The sequence below is a fragment of the Sylvia atricapilla genome, chromosome 5 (assembly GCF_009819655.1).
Source record: "Sylvia atricapilla isolate bSylAtr1 chromosome 5, bSylAtr1.pri, whole genome shotgun sequence".
Taxonomy (NCBI): Eukaryota; Metazoa; Chordata; class Aves; order Passeriformes; family Sylviidae; genus Sylvia; species Sylvia atricapilla.
In genome coordinates, this window is record NC_089144.1 from 9,290,259 (window position 1) to 9,318,178 (window position 27,920).

The 27,920-nt window shown below is 42.1% G+C and overlaps 1 protein-coding gene across 2 annotated transcripts in view; it reads right to left on the reverse strand.

Annotated features, from left to right (window-relative positions):
- Window positions 1-24,705, reverse strand: part of SLC2A13 (solute carrier family 2 member 13) — a 148,128-nt gene extending 123,423 nt beyond the window's left edge. For both annotated transcript variants that reach the window (XM_066318642.1, XM_066318641.1), the window contains exon 1: window positions 23,964-24,705. In XM_066318642.1, coding sequence (XP_066174739.1) covers window positions 23,964-24,510 — 547 coding nt within the window. In that variant the 5' untranslated portion in view covers window positions 24,511-24,705. The remainder of the gene's footprint in view (window positions 1-23,963) is intronic.
- Between the last annotated feature and the right edge of the window lie 3,215 nt (window positions 24,706-27,920).

Genomic DNA, 27,920 nt, shown 5'->3' on the forward strand with positions numbered 1-27,920 from the left:
AAATCACTTAGGAGACTAATTACTAGGGCTCCTACTATAATGTGCAGACTTACCAGTAGAAAGCAGAGACAAGTCTGTACACAGCTCAATTTTAAGACAATCAATAGACCAGAGGTGTGAAAAGACATCTTAAAATCACTTTATCCTCCAGAAAAGTATTTCCAGTATGAACATGTAACCATCATAAAGAATTCATTTAAAAGTTCAGAAATTAAGTCAATAAAGTTACTGACAATGGAAATAAAAAGGTCAGTGAAGGAGAGCATCTATGATAATTAGAATTTTAAGTATATTTTAAAAGATGAGGTTACGATAGAAAACGTAAGGACCAGAAAAGGAATCCAGGTTATTGTTCATAAAATGCACTTGAGCATTAATGCTAAGGAGATGGAATCATTTTAAAGACTTATTTTTGCAAGATTTGACAAATGTAAATGTACCCTGTCCAGATCAGGACTTCCACCACAGCTCCTGTGTCCTGCCAATAGGAGGGAAGGTGCATCACAGAAACAACAGATGAGCAACAAAAGCTGGAGACAGGATATTGAATGAGATGCACTTTTACTCCTAGCACAATAAAAGAGCTCCAGCTAGAAGGAATGTGTCAGTCTTTTCACTGGCATCAGCCAATAACCAGTGTCAGAAGCAGCAAAAACACAGGGAAGGGCTCTGACAAACTTTTGTTGTTACTGCAACTCAGCCTTTTATGCTTAGTAATAATATAGAGGACTGATGGTTAACTAGAAGTGCTAAGGAGGCACATCCAGGAACTGACATCTCTTTGTATCATGGTTCTGTCCCTCCTGTCCAGCTTCTGCTGACCCTTGGCATGAAAACCAAGCAAACCAGGAACTCAATCAGCTAGGAAGATATTCATCTGCCTCTTAAGGGAGTTGTAGCACTTCTCTCCTTTAAACAGTTCACAGAAGGCTGTACCAGCCCCCAGGCAGGACTAGTTATGACAATGGAGTAACCCAAACCACCATGAGACCTCCAGAGTGTCTAGGTGGAAACTAAAATTAAAATGTGAAATAATCATTAAAAAAGCACAAAGAAATCTCTGATCTTTCAGAGTACAGCAACTCGGCAATTAATCTCTACTAAAAACAAAGAACATTACATAGCTTATTACAAAATTTTTTGTTGTTAGGAGCTCCAAATGAACAGGTAGAAATTAAAAAGTTTCCTTTCAGAACATCCTTCACTAACATATAAAGCTACAATGAGGTACTTAACCAAGGTAAAATATTTCACATATCTTGCAAGAGCAAATTTTCATTAAAATGTTAAACTGTAATGCTACCAACTTTAAGATTCACTTAATTAAGAAGCATCCTGTAATGGTTTGTATTAATGGTAAGGACTCCAAACAGTAAGTGATTCCATAGACAGAGGATTTATGGAGGCAACCCGATGAAGAAGCAAGTTTACGGCAAAAAGAATTAGGAATTAAATATTAGCAGAGGTTGCTATGCTACAAGAAAATTTGAATACATAGTCAAGGTGAGCTTTTTGTGGGGGTATGAGGGGAATATAAGTAAACAACAAATTCCTAAAGTCACAAGGGGAAACTTGCCAACCTACAGCTGAGCTAATGTTTACTCACAGCAAATTTGAAGGAAATCTGGTAAACTTCCTACATCTTGGATATTAGACATGCAATCTAAGTTTAATGGCTTGGAAATATGATTGTCCCCAGAAGTATGTCACATTATATAGACAAGGAGACCTCCATCAAGTATTCTCTTTCAGTTGTGTTCCCAGAAAATTATACTTTATGGTTTTCGCTTTACTCTGACAAAACCAGCTTTTTGCCAACTGATAATTTTAGAACACTGCTCACATCTGAGCAGCAAAACTCAGGAGGACAGGGGGAACTCCTGAGTTTAACCATGTTGGTTAACTCCCTGAAAGAACTGAAAAGTTCTACAATAACTCTATAATCTTTACCACCAAAAAAGAATCAATTTAAACAGTTTCTGAAGAAATCCATCCCTGACCAAAGGGATACATTTTAACTGCAAAATTTTTAACCTATTTTTAAAGATCATTAGCTTTCACAAACACACATACAGGAGCCGTCAACAACCAGCCACGTCCTATTCTACAGACAGCTCCACAACATATTACAATTATATTGCTCAACCTAATCAGAAATTAAGCCTTTTTATAGTCTCATAGAGTCCTTTTGTGCTGTTACAGTTAACACTTCAGCTTTCAGTAATGACAGTGAACCTAGAGGGGAGAACAGAGTGCCTTATTAAACATGCTAATAGGAAATACTTAAGAAAGCAGTGCATTAGAATGCTGTTCTAGTACACTAACCATTTCCCTAGCAGATAAAGCTAAAATATTCATTGCACAGCTTGTATTTGAGTGTGAATATCGGTGAAAGCTCAAGTCCCCTCTAATATCTAGGCTTCCCACCCACTGCACATATCTAGTAAAGGCACTATCAGCAGTTTATAGCTGGTTACTGAAAATTATTTCAAGGATGATTGGCAGCACACTTCCCCATCTAGTATCTCCCCTAAGTCAGATTAGTAAAAGTCAATGTCTTAGCTGTGGCACAACTGTGCTTGGCTACAGAAATGCACAAGGGCAGTGAGACAAACCAGAAGCACTAAGACCACACAAGAATGTAGATCACAGTAATGGACAGACTTAGATGCATCTCTTCTAGAATGGGAGTCCAATACCAGCAGGCTTCATTTAAGTCTGCTGTTTTAACACTAATTTACTTAATTGTAGAGAGCTGGTTCATCATAATTAAACTGTACTGTTGAACATCTAATAGACCAAGTAATTCTAGAGCTTTGTGTCCCCAACCAGCCACCAGCCCAAACCCATGTGACCAACATTGTAATTAGAACCAAAACCCTAGGCTGTTACTATGTGGCATCCAACTGTGAAGGAGTCAAGGACCAGAGGAATCTGAAGAAATGCAAATGAAGCTGCTGGCTAGTTGATATAGCCTCAGATTTATAAAACAATCACATCTTAATGAGCCTGGAAAAAAAATTCTTTCTGGTGATCACAAGAAGCCTTTTTCACTGTTGTGTGTTATCAGCGTGGGTCAAAACCACAAAATCCTTCTTCACTTAAGAAAATGTCAAATTGCATCCAGCAGAAACAACCACAACTGTCATATAGTAAATGCAATGCCCCAAGAAGATAGCATTAGGCTTTCACAAGAGTAATTTCAAGTTTCAAGCTCTCCCTTATTTAAAAGATACAAAAGTAAATCTAGCTCAGAACAAAATCAACACGCCAACACAGAATACAATTCCTCCATAATCAAAGTGTTAAGGCCTTTCTTTGGCATCTTTAGGACAGTATCTCAGAAGAACAGCCTAGGGTAATCACATGTAGTAAAGAGACATGAATATTCAACAAAGCATAACCAAGGAGGGACTATTTATCACAGTACTTATTCTCCTACACTGAAATTCTTTAGGTCAATGAGTATTTTTAATCTGGAAACTGGAGGTTATGAAATGGAAAAAAGTGAGCCAACACTTTTTCAAGTAACACTTGAGGAAAGCCAGACAAGAACCACCTACAGGCTATAGTATGAAAGTTTATTACAATAAAGCTTAGTTTATTCAGTTTATTAAAAGATAACAGTTTAGGATTTACAAAAAGAATGTAGTTAATCCTTAATAACAAACAGGCAGCCATTTTAAAAATAGTGAGGATATTCTATGATTCTAAAGTGTTAAAACCACTTCATCTGTGGGGTCCTATTCAACACATGAGCACTATCCGTGGAACAGCTCATTTTGGGAAGAAACTATTCTTGAATAAATAACTTTTTCTATTCAAAATTATTTTGAGATTATTCAAAAATAATTGTTAAGAGGAAATTGATCCTGAGAGAGAAAAATCAGAAAGAGCATGGGCTTTAATAAACCAGAGGCAAAATAATGAAGATAATTCTCCAAAAAATGTAAAGCAAAGTTCTTTGCAACTGTCCAAGCCTATGACCACACCTGGCACTACAGATGTCAGTTTACACTTCCCAGCAACCCGGAATTGGTTACCCATGCTCAGTCATTCTTTATGGCTAGCATCTGTTCCTATTAATCCAGGCTGTGAAACTCCCAGCCAGACCTCACCCAGCTGCCTGAGTTCCTGAGTATCCCACTAAGAATGCAATAATGGGAATTTGTGCCTGGAGCTCTTATTTGAAAGATCTCATTTCAGAAAGTCGCAAGAAATCACGAAGAAACGCATTTTTGAATCATTATAGCAATACTATAATGATATATAGAATAACCATATAGAATAACAATCAACCCTAGAAGTGAGTAAAAGCTGCCAAAAGCAACTAGGAAAAAGTTCTAATTTGTTCTGTTTCTGAATTATTTTGATCAAGAACTACTTGCAAAAATCTGAAGCAACATTGCAAGATGCAGACCTTTCACTGCGAAAGAGTAAAGCAGCCTAGATGTTCATACCACTCAACACATTTATTTTTACCACATTGCAAAAACTTCTCCCTTCACAAAATAAGAGGATTTTTTTATTTTCACTTGAAAATTATGAATACAACATAGCAGGTTTTTTTATGACAGCTTGTATAAACATGTAAGTCAAGCACTACTTGATCTGCTTCAAGAGTGGTTTCAGTTTAAATAAATACTAATTGAGATAAGCAATGCTTTTCTGTAGACATTCTTTAGCACCAGCAGATTGCACTCTGTGTCCTGCCCTCACCTAGGAGGAACTGGCAGCTGAAGGTGGTCAGGCCCTGAGGCAGCCACAGACAAAGAGCTGCTTCCCCATCCAGTGGCTACTCCCCATCCAGAAATACAGGGGATCTGGCTGAGTATCCACATCTCAGCTACCCACTGGCCATTTGAAGCTTGTCATCTGGTGGCTGGCATGGAACTGTGCTGAGGCACAGGTCACCCCAGGCACTGAGAAAAGCTGGGGGTGCCAATCTTTCTGCTGACTTAGCCACACAAACTGCAATTTCCAGCAGGGAAGTACGATTTTATAACGACCCAGAAAGATTTGTCAGGGCTCATATGCGTGGCCATTCATGTATGCCAGAACGCCAGCATTACAAACACAATCTTCACATGGCTGAAAAAAAACCAATCCCACATCAAAACCCCCAGAACAATGGTTGAATGCTTCAAGGATTAGCACATTTTCTGTGCAGAGAAATTTTATTTTCAGAGGACAAGGGTAATGGTTTGAAAGCTATACAGAAAATGAATGTTCCTTCCTAACTTTAAACTTTTGCTTATGTACCATTTTTCCCCTAATTCTACTACAGCGATGCTTTACCTAACTTACAAGAATTTTAAGGGAAATGGCATCCATACAAACATGAACAAGCTTTAGAAGCTGAACTACAACTCATCCAAAAGCATGTGTTCAGGTTATACCTGAAAGCTAAAGTTACACTCTTCAAGTAAGACCTAAATTGTTTTTAATGGTGACTTTTTCTACAAGTGCAGCTACCAAAACAGTGAAACTGGTTAACTTCTCTGTAAATTGCTTTATGTTTCACTGGGTTAAAAGTCTAGCAACTGTCTCCAAACATGAAGCTTCTGATGAAGATGAGCAGAACACCTTTTCTTACCTACCACCTGCAATTAATTAAAAGAAAAATAAAAATTATAAAGGCAAATCTCACTGCAAACTAAACTATTTCAGAGAAATAAACTTATATTCTAGAGAAAAAGTAACATTGAATGATATCATTCACTATTCAGGAAAGCCATTCAAAAAATACTGTCTGTCTAATGTATATTCCCAGTAATTTTGTGCTTGCCATGGGTAAATACATTGCAAACATCAACATACAGAACTGTATTTTTATAGGAATTGCTACATTTATCCACTTGTTATAAAAACAGCATGACTGGTAGGAAGACAGGTACCAGTTATATGGTTTTATAACTATTACTCTAAAAAATAAACAAAAGCCTTGTAAGCTTTTTACAGCCCAAGGCTTGATTTTAAAAACTAAGTTTCAATTATGCCTTTATAATGGAAGCAGCACTTATGACAGTAATGTAAGCATAACTACAGTTATAATGAAAATACAAGAATCACAGCAATTGCTCGTTTCTTTCTACACTAGTAGATTTGTATACAACCAAGCTTGTGTCTACAAACACAAGTGATCCATACAGAGATAATAAAACATCTTTTTGACCATATGGCAAAATATTTGCACTATTGGAGGGTAGGGGGTGGTAGAAATCAGTACAGTACTTGTTCCTCAAGGAACATTCATGCACATTTTGCATGCTAGGGAGAGTAAGGCCTTTCCCAGTGCACATGGGTTAAGTCAACCTGTGCTGCACACTTCTTTAAGAGAAGCAGCTCAGCTTAAATATCTAGCTGTCATGTGTCCTTCTCATGAGCTGGAGTTTCTCTGCCACCAATTCAATAACAGCTGCTCAGTCCCAGTGCAGTGCAACCGTAATACAAGAATATCCTATGGAGGAATCCCAAGTAAAGCTCTCTCAAGAAAGGTAGTAGTCTCAGATAGGATTTTAACTATTAGGACAAGGATCTCGCATTAGATTGCCCTTAGCAGAGGGATAAGCCAAATTCTGAATTTCTTCATGTCACACAGGTTTACACCTAGAAATGACTCGTGACTGCTCTCCTAGAGTACCACAACTGCAGCACTCATGGTGTAATATTCAAGCTGTCAAGGGATAAAAGGTTACTTTAAACACTTTTGAGGTGTATTTACTTCCACCAATGGCTAATACTGACAAAAAAAAAAAAAAAAAAAAAAGCTGCAAGTGAAGAATGAGGCTGCTGCACTTGAGGGAGGGGAATAGCAAGACAGTAGCATTAAGTGATAAAAGGAAAAAAGGAACAGATCAACTACAAAGCTGAGGAACCCTCAGCCAACCAGGAGTAGGTGAATGCTGCTGGTGGAAAGAAATTACTGCTAGATTTTGTCAGGAAAATGGACTGCCAAAGAGCTCTCTGGGAAATGTTGCTCTCATGACTTCCAATTTTTGACAACTTGTAGTTCTCTGGACGCATTGTGATGGACATTCATTTTCCAAACAACAGATGAAATTCTGGTAACAGTTGCTTCTCTTCAGCATTCAGTTTGTGCTTTGTCAGGTCCTTTCTCAGAGCAGCCAGCACAACTCCTGAGGTCCCCCCCCAGAGCAGCTCTTTCCTGCCCTGTTTTCATTCTGCAGGCACAGTAGCAGGGGAGGATTCAGGCAGAGCTCCAGGTGAGCCTACAGAGAAAGCTGGGCAAAGACTGCATTGTTCTTGGTAAATCTCATTGAGAGATACAAGGCTTTGGTAACTCTAGATAACCTAAAGATTAAGAGGAAATAAAGATGGGTATCCGAAGTGTCATTCTGCAACCCAGGGCACTGCACTGATTCTCCTACCTGTCAGTCTGCTGTGCTGCCCCTATACAATGAAAGAACAGTGGAAATGAGAAATTAAAAAAAAAAAAAATAGGAGTTGCAATTTAAAAAAGTATATCTGACAGCCCCATGCCAATTAACACTGATACAGGAAGTGTCTCTAAGATAAAATCTGCTTTTGCTGTGACTTGCACTACCTAAGTTGCAATACATCAGTGTAAGCTGTCAGATAAGCTGGGCAATGAAATACTCCACTGCTTCACTTTGCTGTCTGCCAGCCTCTAAGTGACCCAGCTTTTTCCTACTTGAGGCACAGCTGCTACAGAGGAGTAACTTTTAACTCCTTCATACCTGTTACCACTTAGAAGTGGAATCCAGCCCTAAAACTGAAAAGTTTATAGCTAAAAATGAAGCCACATTCTCCTTCAAAGTGACAAAGACATTCTCATTCAAGGTTCAAGCTTTAAATGAAAAGATACGTGCACAAGCTACCACTGAGAAAAATAACTAAATCCAGAATCTCTCTGAAAAATAAACTTTGCAAGCGTTGTGGTAACAGCATTACTCCACTTTCAGTGAGAAAAAAATTATGAAGACATTTCCATACTTGAGGAAAACTGAAAAGTCTTAGACCAGAGTCAGGAAAGATTTCTGAATCCTCACAGGACTCTTACAAAAGAAACTCTATGAAGTAATTACTATCTCCCATCTTGATTTTCCCTATATCACATTTCACCTGATCTTTTAATTAAGTTTTCATAAAGCAAGATTTAATTGAAATATCAATTATGGTATAACTTACCTACATCTAATTGAATTTTCACTCAGAAGTAAAAATTATGTTATTTACGTTTTAAAACATTTTTGGCCTACTTCCTCTAATTTCCCAAAACAAAAGGTAGAGACTGTTGACAATACTGCAGGAGAGCAACATCAGAAAGCAGAATTCATTATCCACTGGGGAAGAATCATTAAACTGAGCATTAATAAAGTAACTGTGAGTAGGAACAGAACCAGTTGTGGTAGCTTCTAATAAAGCACTAGGGAACCTACAATGAAGCACAAAACAGCTCACAGGTACTAGATCTCTGAATTAGTCACTCCTACCTGCCCAGTTAGTATTATTTATATTGCATACAGTATGAAAATAATAAAACCACAGTATTTTACCCATAAAATTTTACCATCCATTGCAAATCACACATGTTGATGACAGGCTTGGTCAACGAGGTTGGGAAGAAGACACTACTCCAGCAGAATGCTGTTATTCCTGTCACCAAAGATAACTGCCTTAATAACACGATCCTCCTCCCTAATACTAGTAACCTACTGCAATAACATAACAGCTAGAAAAGCTCCTCATGGATTATGCTTCCAATGCAGTGTGTGCTTTAAGCACTTTAAATGTCTTCTGCTTGTCATCTTGAGATTTCCCTTTCAAATACTGTCAAATTCACACTCACCTGCTCATTCAGAGTTTACACTGTTGTCCTTTCTTAGTTTAAAAGACTTTTTAATTGCTAATATGTACAGACCCTTTGAGCAGGGTTTCATTATACTATATTAGAAAACTCAAGCTTAGCAATGATTTACCAAAAGCATTTAGTGGTAGTCCTTTAACAACTCTCGTGCCACTTGCTTGTAAGGCAGAGAATAGGCTTGTGGGAGAAACAAGAATAACCATGGTCAGTGATACAGCACGTTAGAGTACATTCTGAAGTGAAGGCTACATTATTCCACTAACATACATTTTAGAATGCTTTTTAGAGGTGGTGTGACTTTTGGCAATCTTTTTCTTTTCAGTGACAAGTATGCCCCAATTTGTATGTACATATCTATGAATGAAGAGTCTGCATTTCCAGTTAAGTAGAATTACATACTGTTACAAAATCAAGTCATAATTAAATAATAAAATTTAAAAATCATTAAATAGCAATTAATTAATTTCTTACAGATAATTCACCTGCATTTCAGTAAGACTGAATGAGAAGGTTGTAATAAGACCAGACTTCTCTGAGAAGTACTATCAACAGCACTGTCTACAGGTCAAACACACACCAAGGAGGGACAGAGAAGAGATCTGACTACAGAGGAAATTATCTGAGAAACTGAAAGTCACACTATAATGTCCATTAACAGAAATTGCAGTGTTGAACATGTTATGACTCATAGAAAAAAATATCACTGTTTGTTTTTAAATAAATCCAAGAATAGTTTTGAAAAGGCAAGCATCAGTTCCACCTTACAGAAAGAAAAATGAAGGCATAAGGCACCATAGTCACTGATGATTCAAACACCAGAAAGTGACAAATCCAAGAACTACTGATTGATCTTACGTTTACTCAGCAAAAGACTGCATCATAAACTTGAGGACTCATCGTGCAAGCCACATCTTTCAACAGCACAACAGACACTTTCTTATTCATAGGTTCACAGAATGGTTTGGCTAGGAGAAGACTTTAGAGATTATCTAGTTCCTCTGCCCTGCCACAGGATGGGGAGGGACACATTCCACTAGACCAAGTTACTCAAAGCCCCTTCCAGGGTGGATCCACAATTTCTCTGGGCAGTCTGTTCCAATGTCTCAGCACCATCATTTCAAGTGAGTGACCAAGTAAAAGAACCACATGCATATATTTAACTTATTTTAACATAAGACGGTAATTCAGGCTTGTGCATTACACAAAAAACTTCACGTTACAGCAAGGTAAGTTTGAGGCTTTGTGTCTGTAGCTCTTGGTATCAGCATGAAATCTTTTTATTTTTTCTTGCAATGATGTTCAAGGTATGATTGCTTCTACAGCATGCAAGCAAACAGAATGGGCTCCAGGTTGTAGACAGAAAATCCTATCTGGAACATGCTCTGGCAAAGTTTACTGTGACTTAGAAAACCAATGGCTACAGGCCCTGTAACAAGACAAATTTCCAGAGCACAGAACACACAGAGCCAGGGTGAAAGTGAAATGCAGCAGACTAGACAGCTGGCATATTACTGCTTCAGGGATGTACGTATTTTAGTGACTGATAATGCTGACAAATAGGAATACAAACCAAAGAACACTCAGAACTGTGAAAAGGAGACAGAGTAAAGCAAACACTTCTCAACCTGTTATTGCTTTAGGGATACACCTCTTTTAGTGCTGATAATGCAGGGCAAATAGAATTCCAAAGAAAGAGCCAAACATTGCTTCTGGATGATTCAGCTACACTGGGAACATATTTGTGTGAGACTGAAAAGCATGCACACAGCCATTTTTATGTTTGACTACAACTAGCTGAATCATTTGCTTCAAGCAGGAAACAGCATTGCTGTAAGCAAAAATACCATAGAAGATGAATAGCACTTATAAATACTGTGCTACCTTCAAATATCAGTTTAGAAGTCTTACAAACTTCCCTAGAAAATCTGCCTACAGCTATACTTTTCAGTTGTAGCTCAGTATGACATCCACATCTATCTTACAGACCTGATTCCATATGAACCTACAGTTACTTGATGAACAGATTAGCATCTCCTGTAAAGTGCTGTAATAATTTGTAGTTTATCAAGATCATGAGGTAAAGAAATCAATTCTGCTGGGAACATGCCAAATCAGGCCTCTTGAAGTTCTTCCTCTTGCTCACTACCACAGCACAGACCAGAACTAGTTATTCTGTGCAGGTGTTAAACAAATCCATATTATCTAAGTGAAGAAACACATCTCTATTTCATAAAAAAAAAGGACTAAGACAAGAAGTATATATCCATATTTGATTAAAAAAAAACCTTAAATAAGCAAAAAGAATGGCCCTATAACCTAAAGCTATTCTTCACATCTTTTCCTGTCCTCCAGAATATAGCTGTGGAATCTGTTTCAAACACACTATTCCTGAAAATCTATACACTTGGTTCACAGTATCCCCTCTTGCATAACCATCTTCAATCTCCTTTTTTCTCACAATAATACAATCAACTCCTAATTAAAATATTCAGCAATGTAATTTTATTTCATTACTCAATTCTTTCTGTGCAAACACACACGTGGAACACTCCAGATGTCTACATTCCTTCCTACTTCCCAATGTGGCTGTCTAGAAGTCCAAGATCAGACATTGTTTTTCATCAACAGAGACAAGGAAAGACAAGTATGGCATATGAATTACTGAAGTTCAAATAGTGCTACTTTAGCACTCACACTTCCAGTTCCTCCTTCTACGCACCAGTGCAAGGATTGATTTCCCTACATCCCAGTCCAAATGAAATTCTCTGGAGAAACTTGGGGGTTAGAAGCTATTGCAGCCAGCAAAACTGAAAAACTGACTAGTTTGACTGCAGCAAAGTAGTTCATAGGAAGTCCCCATCACACTTAATACACAAGCACAATTCCATTCCGTGTATTCCATGAAGAGTCTCCAGGAAGAAAAGCAGAATGAATACCAAAGCTTGAGACAGCAGACTATCAGGCAGTCCATCCTCATCCAACCAGCACACTGCCATAGAGACTGATGCCTCAATGACCCATCTGAAACAGCCATACACACAATTCCACACTCAGGGATCAAAGATACAAGGGCATTATAAGCATATAACCACAAGCAGAGGCTCTACTAAGTCAGCCAGAAACATGTAAGATTCTAGACAAGGAACACCAGAAAATGTGCACAGAGCGCCTTAGAAGTTTCACCACTACAGGGTGAATTACTGAGAATTAGCTTATTAACAGATTAAACACAATTGTTCTAAACAGGTGCCTAAAGATCCAGCTGTCTCCAGAGGAGACAGGACTGCTGGTCTTGAGTTAGGAGAAGCCTTCTCTGCTCTCCTGCATAACAAACTCAGCGTACTGTTTCCTCTGGTGCAAGGAAACACTCCACATGTAAGAGGATAATGATTAATAGCCCAGATAGTTCATGGGTGTCAGGCAAAGCAATTAACTTTGAATCAGGGAGAGACCTGCAGACTGATACAACAGACAGCTTTTGAATGAAAGGAAGGAGTAGGTGGGGACAGAGTAGGCAGAATCAACGCCAAAACACAAACAGTATTTCTTCTTATTCTTATTATAAAGTCACCATCAGAGACATAACAGAAGGTAAAACAACAAAGCATGACCTAAAAAATACACCATGAAACTCCAACTTTTTCAGAAGCACACAGGCTGTTGAACATGATAATATTTTGTGCACCCCAGCTAGAAAACTAGCAGACTGGGGTCAGGAGCAAAATGAAACCCTAAGCCTGAAGAATGGCAAGATTCACAGAGGAAATCACACAGACCACACAGGTGCAAACAAATATTGTGCCCTACACAATGTTAGATTTCATGATAAATCGTATCTTCTCATCCAAATTGTCAAAGAACTTAGTAAAGTACATTCCCACTCATTAGAAGGGAAGTTAACATTATTTGTGTAATGCACTACTCAATGTGTGCCCACGTTTCTGCTACACGCACCAATGATTTTTTCCAAGAACACACCAGTCAATCATTACAAGAGGAAGGATCTGTGCTTTATTTCTCCTCCTACCCAAGAACAACACATGGCACAACACCAGACAAGTACTAGCTCAAAATATTCTCATAGTGATTGAATTTCTGGGCTAAAACATCACGAATGCCTATATGCAACATTTAGCCTTTTCCACCTCTATTTTCAGGATCCTAAAATTGCCCCGGTGGCTTTGGATTTCATTGGTACCAAGCTGTTCCAATGTGAATTGGACTGGTGAGGTCAGCAGCACCTATGATTAATGCAGGAGCAGGGAGTCTACCAGGCAAAAGACTTAGCTGAACTCCGTAGTGAATAAAACCAGACTTACCTTTTCCCCTCAGGCAGATTCTCAATTCCTGTGCTGACATAGCTACTACTGACCTCAACAGTCCAATAATCAAGGACCTGTGAACAAACAAAAAAGGTCACTTGTATGCAAACATCTGCTGAAGTACATGCTTAAAGTACACACAGCTTCCTAAGATGTTAGACTCTTCACACTCTCCATCTGAGCTCCAACCAACAATCCTAAAAAAAATTAACTAACCAAATCAGAGAGCAAGCACTTAGGTGAGTCCCTATGATCTTTATCTCCTTAACCTCATAAACAAAACTTCCTAGGTTGGCAGCTACAAGCAGAAAAGGAAGTTCAAAATAACAGGCAGAATAGGTCCTCATACACCCAGGAACAGCAAATAAGGCACAGTGACCTGAACTTTGAACACAGAAAAAATGCCATAAGAATTCCTACTACCATCTGTTGAACAAGTAGATTCCAAAGGAGTACTAACTCCGACTCGAATCCTCTGACTTTGGGATTCTGGTATACCATCCTCCACCAGCTATACAAGAATTTAGGCTCCCAGCTCTCCCTGTTCCCACCTGCACTCCAGTTAGATGTTCAAACAGGCAGTAAAAACAGTCCCTGTCTCCAACACCTCATGTAGGCTCTGCACCTCTGGTATCTTTCTAGATTGCTGAAGTTGCTCCAGCCTTCTTGTCATGCCTTTCAACATAATTTATTTAGTTACCACCACCTTTCCTATAAAAACCTCATAAGTACTTTATTAAGTATTTTTATTAGCATCAATAAAGAGGTTTTTCTTCCAAATTTCTTTAGGCACCTTTAAGATAGTAGGGTTTTTTTTTTTTCCTTTCATAACTCCTGATCATTTTTACAATTGGAATGTTGACAATTTTTACAGCTAGAAGGTGAAAGCTATGCTAAAACAGCATGAGAAGAAATTGCAACATGCTCAGAAGTTTGTTGTTTTCAGTATCAAGATCATCTAACTCTTCCTTAAGGAAATTATTGAATCCTGACTGCCCATCCATTTCTGTAAGCTAATGATCGATTAAATCAAGAACTCAATTTTTTCCAGGTTAAGTACTGCAAGTTCTTCCAAGACTAGAGCTGTAAAACCTAATGGGTCACACTGTTTGAATTTTCATAATATTAGTTAAAAACCCCACAGAATCACAGGTAACTGCCAAGTATTGCAGTACTATTACAGGCTTTGAACAACAATCAGTGGTAATTTCAGGGAGGAAATCCAAGGGATGCAAACAGGAGCTGCCCATTTCTACCAACGGGTCTGGTCTTGTTTTGGAGGCTAAACTGCACCACAGGGCATGGGAACAGGATGGCACCAGTGCTCCTCCTCTGGGCACAGCAGTTCTGCTCTGGTACTGCAGAGGGAAAAGGAGGAATACTTCTAGATCTGCTCATCTCTTGCCCTTGGTAATGAGAGATTCAGAAGCAAGACGTGATGAACTGCAGAAGACAGGTCAGAGAAGGGCATGAATCAAGGCAATTGCTACAGTTTTCAAATACTAGCAATATTTAACTTTTCTATTAGAATAAATGCAATTGATGGCTTATGAACAATGGCCCTGCTCTGACAGCAACATATCAGTCCTAACAACATGAAGTTATTTAATGACACTAAGGTCACCTTCCTGTTTTTATGACTCAACTTGAAGGAAAGAAGACAGTCAGACAAGAACAAACAACCCAATCCAAAACTTTGACAGGCATCCATTTATTAGGAGTGTGGCCAATTCAAGATGGATTTAAAGTTCAAAGTATTGGTGCCTTCAAGTAGGCCTAAGTTCAAAGTTCTTATCTGGTGAAACAAGTAGAAGTGCTAAAACTACGAAAACATACGTAGGGAACTACCCAGTGTTACTAGGAAAGGGAGATTGGTCAAGTCTTTGTAGGGGTCTTGCACAGAACCAGCATTTAGGAGAAGGAACAGGAGAGAATTTCTTACGAACAAACAGAAATTAAAAAGCTTTTTCCACTGGCACATGCCAGCAATCAATTCAGTAGACGTTTCTCTCAGAGTAGCACTCACCAGAACACATTCCCTATTTACAAGGCCACACATCCCACAGCATGGGCAATACAATCAGTGTAACCCAAGGCAGGTTCTTCTGCTCTTTCCAACTTAGAATGCATTCCCTTGTATTTTCAGAGAAAGGCAGCAAAGCAGAAGAGCTGTGGCTAAACACAAACACATACCAAATACTTCCAACTGCTGGAAAATAATCTTTTTCCAAAGTGATTGCATGCAGAGACACATTAAAACCACAATTACTGGCTTTGCTTCCCTTGCAAGGGAAGCAACAGTGGAGAAAACCATGAACATGAGGCTCCTAAACAAATGAAAAGGGAAACAAAAGGGCTGTTACTTCTTGTTTCTTGCAGAAACTCCCACTTCTGGGAAAAGGCCTGCAAAGTCTTGCCATAGGGCTCCCACTTATGGTACAAGTTTCTAGAACTATTTAATTTTGTCTAGACTGTGAAAATATGGGTGATGTCAAGATGACTCTACTTTTAGCTATACATTTTTGTTCACACAGCAGGTTTTCTATAATTTCTGGCATCTCCTGGTTTTGTGTCTATCATGTGGAGATTGACAATCACTTCACTCCTGCACAGAGACAACTGACCATGCAGCTGTATTTGCTTGGCTGGCTGTTCATTAGATTAGAGAGCTCCTCAAAGCTATCACTTCAGATGAGACTTGTGGAACTCAGACACTCCCAAGTACACAGTTTTAAAAAGAGACCAGAAAGTTCTAGAATTGAGGCCTGAATCAATTCCCTCAGGCTTTCAGGAAGAAGAAAGAGAATCCTTCCTTCTCCCTGATGACTGTTCAGCCTTTTAGTGTCTGACAGTCCACGTGCTAAAAGCATCAGGTATTACTGGAATTCTTCACTGCCTGTAAAATATTTTTGCCTGGGAGTTGTCTTGTCACTCAGGAGTAGAAGTAGAATATGCTTGTTGCTGTAGAACACTCACAAAGGATGAGCCCCAAGGTCAGTGCCAGATGGTCCTGGAAAACATCAGCTCTAATGAGAACCAAGAGGCCTTTCAGATTAGCCACAGAGGACAAATGTCCTCCAGAGAGCTGCTCCCTTGCTGAATTACACCGGAAAAAACGAGGGACATGGAAGAAAAGTTTAGGCAGAAAAGCTGGATGGACAGCTCCTGAATACGCACAGCTAAAAAACCCATCTCCAGAGGACGGGGGGGGGAAAAAAAAAACCTGAGTGACAACTAAACTACAAGCCCAAGGCAAGGCAAAAAATTGCAACAAACATACACCCCTTTTTTTTCTTTTTTTCTTTTTTTTTTTTTTTTTTTTTTAATTTACACAACTGCTTCAGTGTCTGAGCTTACCAGCACATAGCCACACGAAATGATGGCAGAACTCCAAAGAAAGTCAACCCAGGTGCAATCCCTAGGGGACTTCAAACAAGAATCTGCAGTTTGAAAGAGAGGAACACAAAAGGAAGTCTATCCCCAACTGCAGAAGGGAAGTCTATCCCCTTACTGGTCAGCTGAGTAAGAGACCAGACCTAAGGGTAAGTGAGAACATGTTGGCCAACCCCATGGCTGAATTGGTGCTGTGGCCCATACAAGCAGCTAGACTGGAGGAGGGGAGTGCCTCTGGGGTCCCAGTGTGGCATTTCATCCATGCCAGCAGCACGTCTGGAAGACTTGTGAAGGGAGGAGGGACAGACTGTCTGAGCTAAGAAACCTAAGTTCAGTGACTAGGTATCTAAACAGCCAAAATAAGAAACCACCTATGAAAAAACCTCCTTCAGAACATGTATTTGCTTTGCATAAATCCTTTAAGAAACCAGTCTAAATATGACAACAAATCAGAGGAAGATCATAAATGGAAAGATCATAAATGGAAAGAAATGAAGCCTTTTTAAAGCTTCATTTATACAACTATCATGTGCAAAATGTATTTCAGAAGAGTTTGCACCCAAGTTGCATCAGAAGACTTGGAAAGAGTTATGCTGAAATAATCAGATGGCTCCAGACTCATCCAGAGCCGTGTTACACAAGATTCCTACAACAGAATTAACAACTGCTTCTCTTGATACTTGTTCACAGACGTAATCACTGCAAAAAACAAGACCAAAAGTGGAACTCTGCTCTCCTGATTTTCATCAGTCACTGGTTTCAGGCTTCCAGCAGCCCAGTGCAGACTCAGGCTCTTCACAAGCTTCACACCAGAAACACTGATTGTACAGGTCACATGTGAAAGCCCACTAATCAAGATCTATAAAACAATTTTGCAAACAAAACTATCCATCAGGCCCATTACACCTCTGTGGTGCCAGCATCCCACACAGCCACAGTTGGGCACTTTGAGTCCAACCACCGTAAGTAGAAATCATCAATTTTCAGGACTTCTGTAGGACTTGCAACTCAAAAGCTTACCATACTTGAATGCAATAATCCCTAGGATTCCTAAAAAATATTACTTTTAAAAGAAATTAATGTGTTTTTAAAATAGGATAGATTTTATAAACCCCCCCCCTTAAGAGCATTACATCTGCTATAATTAATCTTGAAGTCTACTGATAGTGAGATAAAAAAATATAGAATTTAAAAGACCTCTTCTTGTCAGCACCTCCTTTCACTGATTCACTTTTTTTCATTGCTTCTCAGGATACAACTGGCAAAGTACAGACCAGTATGCTCAAAACAATAGTTAAGTGCAAGTTCTGACAGTGCACACCATGAGACAGCAGCCAGCACCTTGAATCTGCTGCTTGCACTGTCCTCAGTTATCCTGCTTTGTGCCTCTGCTGACAGACTCCTGCAAACTTCAGCCAAACAAGTCACTCAGACCTGTCACCCTGAATTTTCTTGCCTTGTGAGTGTTTGCAATTTGGTGGTGGAGATTTTCACTCAGCTCCATGTAAATATTTAGAATTAACTACTTTGTCTACATATTTCTACTCTGGGAGGAGAAATGTTCACCTAGGAGGTCAAAGAGGTGGCAATCTGTGTAGCCAATCTTTTGCCTTTTGACAGTGTGTAGATATATATATATATCTATAAAGTCAGAGAAATTAAAATAGAGCTTTCCTGCTTGACCTCCTGCTGCCTGCCTCATTCCTTCGTGTCCCTAACAGTGACACAGACCCAAGAGTTCCAGCTGAATGATTTGCTGGCTCTAACATCACAGTAAGTGGATGCCACTGGTCTCCTCTTCTGTAGCAAACAAAGCACTCTGAAATAAGCCCACCTACGGTGCCCACATAAATTTTTCAAGGTAAGGAAACTCTTCTGCTTAACACTGCAGGCTTCCTTCAAGTTGCCTTTTTATCAGGAGTAAGAAGACCATAATTTCAATTTTATGTTATCTATGAAACAGATGTTTTCTAATTTTTTCCAAAATAAACAAAGATACTTATAATCCAACTAATAGAAGTTTGGCCAAGTACAGGAAAAATTAATTTAGAAAAATTCCCATGTTTCAAAGACAGAAAACACATTTCAAGGTTTATGAACTATGGGAATTCACATCTTTCTTAAGTTAAATAAACCAATAGCAAAAAGGCCAAAACACCTCCCTTTACAACTAAAGGAGTGTCCAGAAGAATCAAAACTCCAAAAATTCTCTTAGATATAACTGTGCACTTAATACATTATCATCAAATGGTCACTAAATATAAGGTAGCAACATTCATATGCAAATTGATGATTTTTGTACTACACCATCAGACAAAATAATAAGGAATTCACTGCTTGTTGACATGACAGTGAACTGAGCAAAGCACTGTGTATCCTGTCCCAGGCACACACAAAATTAGAGGACTTCAAAAGATATAGTTTTTCATCTTAAATTAATCCTGGTACCCTGAAAGATTTCAGCTCCAGTCAGAAGCTAATGCATCCTTCCAGATGCTTTTGCACAAGAATAGATTCAGCTCTTGAGATACAGGGATTCAATCCTGAGCACACACAGTAATGTCAGTAGCCTCAGATCCTGGAATCTTGGGTGACCATCTCTGGGCAGTGGCAGCACAAGAGTCAATTGCAACAACCCAGGAATTTGTCTCTCCATCCCCCTCCATCCCTGCTGCCAGCCTGTACTGAGAAACCACTGTCTCCAGAGGTAAAAATAGCCTAAGAACCTCTGGACTGAAAATTACAAGCATCGGTCAGAAGCAGTACAGCATATTTGGGGGTTGAAGGTGACTCCAAAATGTACCAAAATGTAAACTCCTTTAAAAAAAGCTGGTGGATACTCAGTTATAAAAACAGAGTGAAGCTTCAGAGCTTTCCATATTGGGTTGCCAAGGGAGGATGAGATTAATCTGGTTTTCCAAGATAAAAATACACTGAAAAAATGCCTGAAAAAGCTCAGTCATATTTAAAAAAAATAAAACAATAATTATAAAAAACAGCACAATTATCCTCATCTTTCACAGGCAACATGTCATACCAGTTATTTTCTAGTATTTCCACAGCATATCTAGTAGTCCAGATTATATGGCAGACCCTTATTTAACCACTTCAAATATCATACAGAGTTTGAACTACATTATTTTTTTCAATTGGTACTGAACCTTACTGTCAATAGAAGCCAACCCCACCAGGGGAGTCACAACCATATGCCAGAGCTTTTCACTCCTGCCTAATTCTGTGTACAATCTTGTTTCCTCTGCTCAGAAAATGACCTACATATGTAGTCAAAAGATGCTACCAGGAGCCCTACATATGTCAGATTCAAATATAGGCTTAAAAAAAAAATACTACAGACATTTTGAGCACAAAGCAAGCACTGAGCAGTAGGCTCACACTGTGAAGATATCTCATGTACAAAAAACAAGAGTCAAGGAGAAAATAAGACACCTAACCAGGCAGATTTGCAGTGCAGACTCAGTAACGTGCACATACTGTAATCCTAAGTAACTCTGCTTTCATGAGAGCTTTGGGTAACGTGTACATTAAGTAATGCCTAAGCCACACATTCAGCAAGAAAACAAAACCCTGAAAAGCTGATCATTAATTGAGCACCATTTCTTCTGCATGCCAAACAAGACAGGAGTATCTAATTATCCAACTAACAACTAACTGCACATCACGACAGAGAAGGGCTATGAAGGAGCAAGCTTAATGCTGTCACTGAACTCTGCTCAAACTGCTTTCCTTCCACAGCTAGTATGTAAGTGTTCTTGAAAAAGTAACCTGAGCAGCTCACTACCTGAAGCACCAGGACAACACCCACCTACACCAGCTGTAAGCTTAAAACCTTCAGCATCTCCAGATGACAGGATAAACCACTCCCATGGCAGACAGGTGAGCTGCTGGCAAACCATGGCCAATGGGTTCAGGCAAATTCGGACAGTGGACTGATTTCAGCCGAAGGAATAAGTGATTTTGCAAACATGGCTGATTATTATTATCCTTTCTAGTCTCTACTGTGTTTAGTCCCAGTGATTACTCTTCTCACTCTCCACCTTCCTTCTCAAGACACCAAGTTTTCAGTAGAAATAACTCTCATCTCCAGTCACACCTAGTTCTTGCTTTCAGTGTTTCAGTTCTGGCCTGACCTCAGGCTTTGGGACAGACCAAACACTAGCCAAGTGAAGCACCCAGCTTTCCTGTCGAGCACACAACGACTGTAGCCAACACAAGGCAACAGGAGGAAGCCTTCACCATTATCAGATGCCAAAGGTCCAAACGTGCTTTGTACCAGTGACTTTTTTTACCTGTAAGCTCATACTAAGTGTTACCAAGCACATGCAATCCAAATTTCCTAAATGTTTGGATCCTGCCCCCATTTGCTGTAATGAATATCTGTCCAAGTGTTGCATTCCTGACATCTGGCTTAGAGAAATTCCTAAAGACTCCAGGACACCAGAACTGCTTGGAAACAGGCAAGTGGGAGGAAAGCATGGCCAAAACCTTGCTCTTAAGCCATTTAGCCTGGAAGTGTCATGAACTATGTATCTAGAAATTTAGCTCTGAAAATATCTAAGGATATTCTAAGCTCATGCTGAACATGTTTCCCCTTTTTATGCATTCTCAGTATTTCATATTAATACTGATGAGAAGAGAGACAGAAAGGGAACATAATTGTTTCCACCATAAAAACCTATTCAACCTTTACAATGAAAGAGGATTTAGGCTTGTCCTTGAGAGAAAGTCTTTATTTCCAGAAACATCTCATTCTGTAATGGCTATAGAAAAAAGGGGAGCTTTTCCATTTCAAAACAGCTCTAAGGAAAATGGCAAAAAATGGACAAGACAGACAAATGAGAGATGTTCCTTGTTTTTCATCCTTGAAAGTTTAACTGTACTCTTTTATAAATCACAGTCACAAGAAAAAGCCATTTTCTCACACAGACAAAATTAACACTGATCCACCCTGCACCAGCAAGGGCAGAAGGAACATCACTACATCTGCTATTACAGCACCACAGCACTAATCATAACACAGTAATTCACTTAGTAAATGCAAAAAACCCCACATGTGTCTGGAGTAGATCTCTTGATGGGCAATTTGCAGAGAGCTACAAGAAAGAAACCTAAGAAATTAACTGTGTATAATTTTATACATAAGTTTTTACTGGTTTTCAAGTAGGAAAGCATTCGTAAAACTACACTACTGCACCCTCGCATTTTAGCAGTTTGTACTATCACTGAAGTTGTCACATTACTTAACAGACTTCTTACACCAACACTAGGAAGTTCTGGCTCACTTCGGGCAGTAAAATGATAGTCAGAAGTCTCCAAGAGATGAAAGACAAGAAAAAACTTCCACCAATGCCTCCATGAAATTATCCAGGCTCCCTCTGGTGGGGGATTTAATGTAGAGACTGTTCCAGTTTGCTACATGAGAACAGCTTTGAAACACATCGGGTTCTTTCGTAAGACAAAACCATGTTAGGATTGCACTCTGCAATTCCTGGAGTCTCTTGTCATGCTTCAGTCATAGCAATCTGAGGTAAAGCTTTGTTTCTGGCCCTAAGCTACATCACATAAAGAAGAGCAGTCTGTGATTTAAAAAAAAAAATATCACATTTTTAAAACATAAATTAGTGTCTTTGTGCTCCAAAATCCTCAGGATATTTCTCATTTCTTACTTCAGCTCTCCAGAGTCCCAGTAGAACCACTGCCTCTGCCCCTGATGTGGACAGAGGCCAAAACAAGATCACTCTCTCTAGGGCACACAAGAGACCCAGGGCTCCTGGTTTTCATTTCTGTGGTTTATATATTGATTATATTAAGTCCCAAGTCTCGCATCTCTCCAACAATTCGAATATCATTTCTTTGCACCACTGTAAGACAATTCCAACACGCCTATGCATCTGTCTACAAAACACACTCACACAGGAGTCAAGCAAACCACTCATCCATTTTATTTCTCTACAGCCCCCGAAGTTGTCATTGTAACCAGTTATGGTAAATGAACATGACAAGCTTTACAAATGCAGAAAGACATCACTTTTGGTATTTTTAGTATCTACCACTAAATATATGTACTACATATCGCTATCAAAATTCCTGTTATCTGTGCGATCTCATAGCCAAATTCAGTTTTGCCTCCTGAACTTCATGACCTGTATCATCAATATTCTGATTAAACAAAAATCACACAGAGAGGTAGCATTTAAAATAAAATTAAAAAAAGAACACCCAACTTGGGGTAGGAAAACTGCAACCCAAAGATGTTGCTGTATGGGAAACCAGCATGAGCCCTTTCACGGATGGAGTCAATTTTATTTCTGACAGCCCTTATTATGACTCACTAACTTTTCTTCCTTAATAAAGCCATGATTTGCATCAGAGAAAGTGTGTCTATAACAAGCCCGAGGACTTAAAAATTATCCAGTGGCTAAGAAACATAACTTTGCTAAACACAGGGAAACAATTTTAGTTCTCAATTTGTCCTTGTGCTTTCAGATAGAAAGGGATGCAAGATTATAGCTATTACAGTCCAAGGATTCTGACTAATTTCATACAGCCCATCATAGATATGAGTATAGTTTAATTACTGCCAGATATGATGGCAGTAAATTTGAATTTAAACCCGAATTTGAGGGACATTTAGGATACAGTCGGCACAGAAACCAGTCTCATAGGTCAGAGGAAACAGTCCTCATCACTGCAAGTTCTTTGGGACAACTATAAAGTTTTACAAGAACCCTCTGCTTGCAACCCATAAAGGAAGGCAAGTAAAGAGCAGCAATGCACGTTCAGGATGTCATTAATGAAAACCAAAGCCTTCCAAAGCAAGCGTTAACTTACTCAGACCAGAGAGATTACTACATTTTGTCCCAGAGGCATTCCTTTAGTGCTCAAGTAAAGCTATGCGGGCAACCAGTGTCGAGGTATTTACAGTCCAGAAAGACAGGCGTGATCTCCTCGCCCCTGACTTCCCAAAATCCCCTCAAATGCAAACCCTGCGGCGTGCGCTTGACACTGACAGACCACCCTCTAGATGAAACTGCAAAAGGGATACGAGAGCTTTCTCCTCGTACAAAAACCAGCCAACTCTCCCAGCAACGGGGCAGGACCACACCACCTGTAATCAAATGGAAGAGGGCAAGCACACACACCGTCGCCTTGCACACCGCGCTGCGATGGCCACGGGACGCCGCCCCTGACCTCGCTCAGCGAAGCGTCCCCTCGCCAGCTCCCCTGGGGCACTCCGGGGACACTTCGCCTTCTGCTGCGCCGCGAGGGGTTTGCGGCGTGCAGGCACGGGCAGCTCCCGGCGCGGATAAACCTGCCCCCGCAGGGCAAGAGCCGGGACCCGCGGGGGAGGCAGCGCGGCGGGGCGGCGCGGCACTCACCGATGCCCAGCCCCACCACCACGCGTCCCGCCAGCAGCGTCTCCTTGTCGCGGGCAGCGGCCAGCACGCCGGAGCCCGCCGTGAAGAGGCCGCTGGCCAGCAGGATGCAGGGCCGCCGGCCGCACAGCCCGTTCAGCACGCCGCCGGCCAGGGCGGACAGGGCGGCGGCGCCCACCGTGCTGGAGACGAGCAGCTCCTGCCACAGCGCGTCCAGGTTGAGCTCCCTCTTGAGGAGGAGCAGCGCCCCCGACACCACGCCGGTGTCGTAGCCGAAGAGGAAGCCCCCCAGGGCGGAGAAGACGGACACCACGTAGACGAAGCCGGGGGTCTCGTCCTGCTGGAACTGGCGCCGCGCCGCCCGCTCCAGCTCTCCGCCCGACGCCGCGCTGTTGAGGCTGGAACAGGACTCGGCGGCGATGAGGCTCCGCTCGCCCGCCGCCGCGCCCGAGCCGGCGGACCCGTCCGCCTGCCGCCGCCTCTTCTCGCCCATCAGGTTGCTTAGGCTCCGTAGCGTGTACTCCACATTATCGCTGGCCTTGCGGGACATGGGACGGCCGCGGCGGCTCCCACCCCGTCCGGGGGAGGGCAGGGGGCTGAGGCGGGCGGCTGCCGGGCTACTCAGACCAGGGCGGCGGGGCTGCCGCCGCTGCCGACGCTGCCCGTCCTCGGCGCGCCCGCCCCTCTCGGGCCGCGCTCAGCTGGGTCGCATCGTCCCCCCGCCGCCGGGCGGACTTGAGGGGAAGTTGCCGCCGCTCCCAGAGCCCGGGCGGAGCCGGAGGCGGAGGCAGGCGGGGACAGCGGCGAGCGCGGCCCGGCGGGCGCAGGGGGCGGGCTCGGCCGGCCCCCGCCACGGCCGTGCGCGGCACGGGGCAGGCGCGGCCCGGAGCGCCTGCGCACGGAGCGGCCGCGCCGCGCTGCCTCGGGCGGGCCGCGGGCCGGCGGCGTGCGGGGGACCGGGGGGAAGCCGGGAAGCCAGGAAGGAAGCCCTGGGCGGATGGGCGCCACGCAAACCCGGGGGCTGGTCCCCGAGCTGGCGGAGCTGTTCCTTCTGGCGGCTCCCATCCGCATGAGGTGGAAAGGGCCGGCGGTAGGGGCTGCCCGCCCGCCGCCCGCGCGGTTTCCGCACGGCCTGGGCAGCGCTGTCCAGGTGCCGGGCGTGTGTAAGGATCGCAGTTGACTTAACAGCTGGATCGTTTGAACGGAGACAGCGTTCAGCGTCCGCGTTTGTCATTTTCTGAAGCGCTGGGTGGCGCCGGCTGTGCTGCCGAGCATGGGAGTCCCAGGTTTTCACTGCTGGGATCTCCCGGCTCTCCTCGTCCCAGCTCCTTCGCGGGGACCATTTCAGATGGATTGTCCCGAGCTCCCCTGCTCTCCCTCTTTTCAGAGAGTAGAACAGGAGGGGCGCTGGGGCTGCACAGCCCCGAAAAGCCCCTCGGCACTCGTGCCTGTGCCGTGGCTGGCTGTCCCTGCAGGGCTCTGGGCGATCCCCCGTCCCCGCCGGCTGTGGGGAGCTGAAGGCAGCGCTGCGCTGCTACCACGGAGCGTGGCTGAACAGGCTGCCCAGGGATGTCCCCTTCCCTGGAGACACTGAAAACCCACCCGGACCTGTTCCTATGTATCCTGCCCTAGGTAACCCTGTCTTAGCAGGGGCGGTGAGTGATCTCCAGAGGTCCCTTCCAAACCTAACAATTCTGTGGCTCTGTTACAAAAAAGAAAAAGGGGGGGATTTCCAGCAGTTGTTCAGAAAGGGACAGGTTTCTTACCATGCAGGAGCGGAGTTTGGAGCTTGTTCTCGTGTTTGTGCTTGAAGCAGAGCATCACGTTTTGCTAATTCCACTTTAAACAGTCTTTCTGGGGATTTTTCACTGGGGTGCAGAGCCTGGCAAGATCTGTCAGCAAGGAGAGGAATCCAGCTCCATGAGGACCCAGGCAAGCTTTGCTTCCAGTGCACATGGAATGGCCTTCCAGATGCAATGCAGACCTTGGGGGAAAACGATATGTCATCACAATATCATAATTTCTACTTCTTGTGTACATATATATTGGCATAAATAGGGATAAACCAAAATTTTCCTTCTGACTTAACTGTCTTCTGTAGAGATTCTCATAATGAGGCCAGCCAGTAGCCTGAGAATTTTTTTAATTAACTGGATCAGTTATCAGCCCACACCTTGTGAGCAGTACTAGTCATAGCCATGTGAAGTTAAAAATTAGAAGAGGGAGCAAAGTCCAACATGGCACACAGCCTCTTTGGTGGTCTGCCTCTGCCTCAAAGCAAGCTGTGACATACTAATACTGGTGCAGATAATGCCAACTAAATAAAATTGTGAGCTGTAGTTATTAAAATGAATTATAATAACAGGATAATAATGTCAATATAGTTAATCCAGTTAGAGACAGATGCGGTAGTGGATTTCTAAATACAAAGGTTAGCTTGCATGTTTGAGCATGGGAAAAGAGATAGATAGAACTAGATAATAGTGAAATGCATGTTAACATTCAGTTATTTCTAAGGTTTGGGTAACATCGTATGATTGGCACAAGGCATTCCTTATTTTGGTAGAGACCAATAGGGGCCAACCCAGTACTAGAGCAAGAAACTGTTCCAGATTCTAACATCAGAAGTCAAGTTATCACAGAATATGCTTATTTGGAAGGGACCCACCAAGATCATGAAGCCCAACTCCCAGCCCTGCACAGCACCATTCCCAAGAGTCACACCCTGTGCCTGAGAGCACTGTCCCAACGCTTCCTGAACTCTGTCAGGCTGGTGCTGTGACCACTGTCCTGGGAGCCTGTTCCAGTGCCCAACCACCCTCTGGGTGAAGAACCTTTTTTTCTAATATCCAGCTATCCAACCTAAACCTTCCCTAACACAGCTTTAGGCCACTCCCTCAGGTCCTGTCGCTGGTCACCACAGAGAAGAGATCAATGTCTGTCCCTCCTCTTCATGAGGGAGTATTAACTGCAGTGAGGTCTCCCCTCAGTCTCCTCCAGGCTGAACAGACCAAGTGACCTCAGCCCCTCCTCACACAGGTTCTTCTCAAGGCCCTTCACCATCTTTGTTGCCCTCCTTTGGACACTCTCTCACAGTTCAGTGCCCGTTTTATACTGTAGTGCCCAAAGCTGCCCCCAGCACTCGAGATGAGGCTGTCCCAGCGCAGAGCAGAGCGGGACAATCCCCTCCCTTGCCCGGCTGGCCATGCTGTGCCTGATGGCCTCAGGACATGGGGCTGTCAGGGCACTGCTGACTGACCTTCAACCTGCCATTGACCAGGAGCCCCAGGTCCCTTTCCATGGCTCTGCTTTCCAGCCTCTCATTGCCCAGTCTGTCCATACATTCAGGGTTGCCCCATGCCAAGTGCAGAATTTGGCACTTTCCCTGGTTGAACTGCTGAATGCTGCACATTTTGTCCAGAAATCTTATGAATGACAGTATCAAAAGGTTTACTGAAATCCAAAAAGATTACATCTACTTCCTTTGATCAAATAGGTGGGTTACCAGGAACTGCCCCTTCAGGTCCAGCAGTTCTCCATGAGCAGACTGGCTTACATTTCTGCAGCACAAGCAGGAGAGAAGCTGTAATCTTCCAGAAGTCTCCAAACTTGCCTGACAAGCACAACACTCACTAGTTTTTTTAATGTTAGCCCCAAATAAAAATGTGGGACACAGTCCATGAAACAGAAAGCATTCACACCAAATCCCTAGCCAGCTAGAAGGAATGCTTTTACAGAATATTGTCACAACAGCTGGCTGTCACAAAAACAACCTGTCTTCTTAACAGCCACCTCAGATGCTGGAGGCATTCTGTGTGTTGCAGTTAATAGAGACTCAAGAGACTTAACAAAAAGCTTTTATTTTTTCCACTGATGGCCCAACACAAGCACAAACAGACATAATTTCTCATCAGATCATGCTGTCAAGCTTCTCTCTTAAAAGGATTCCCCAAAGAAACA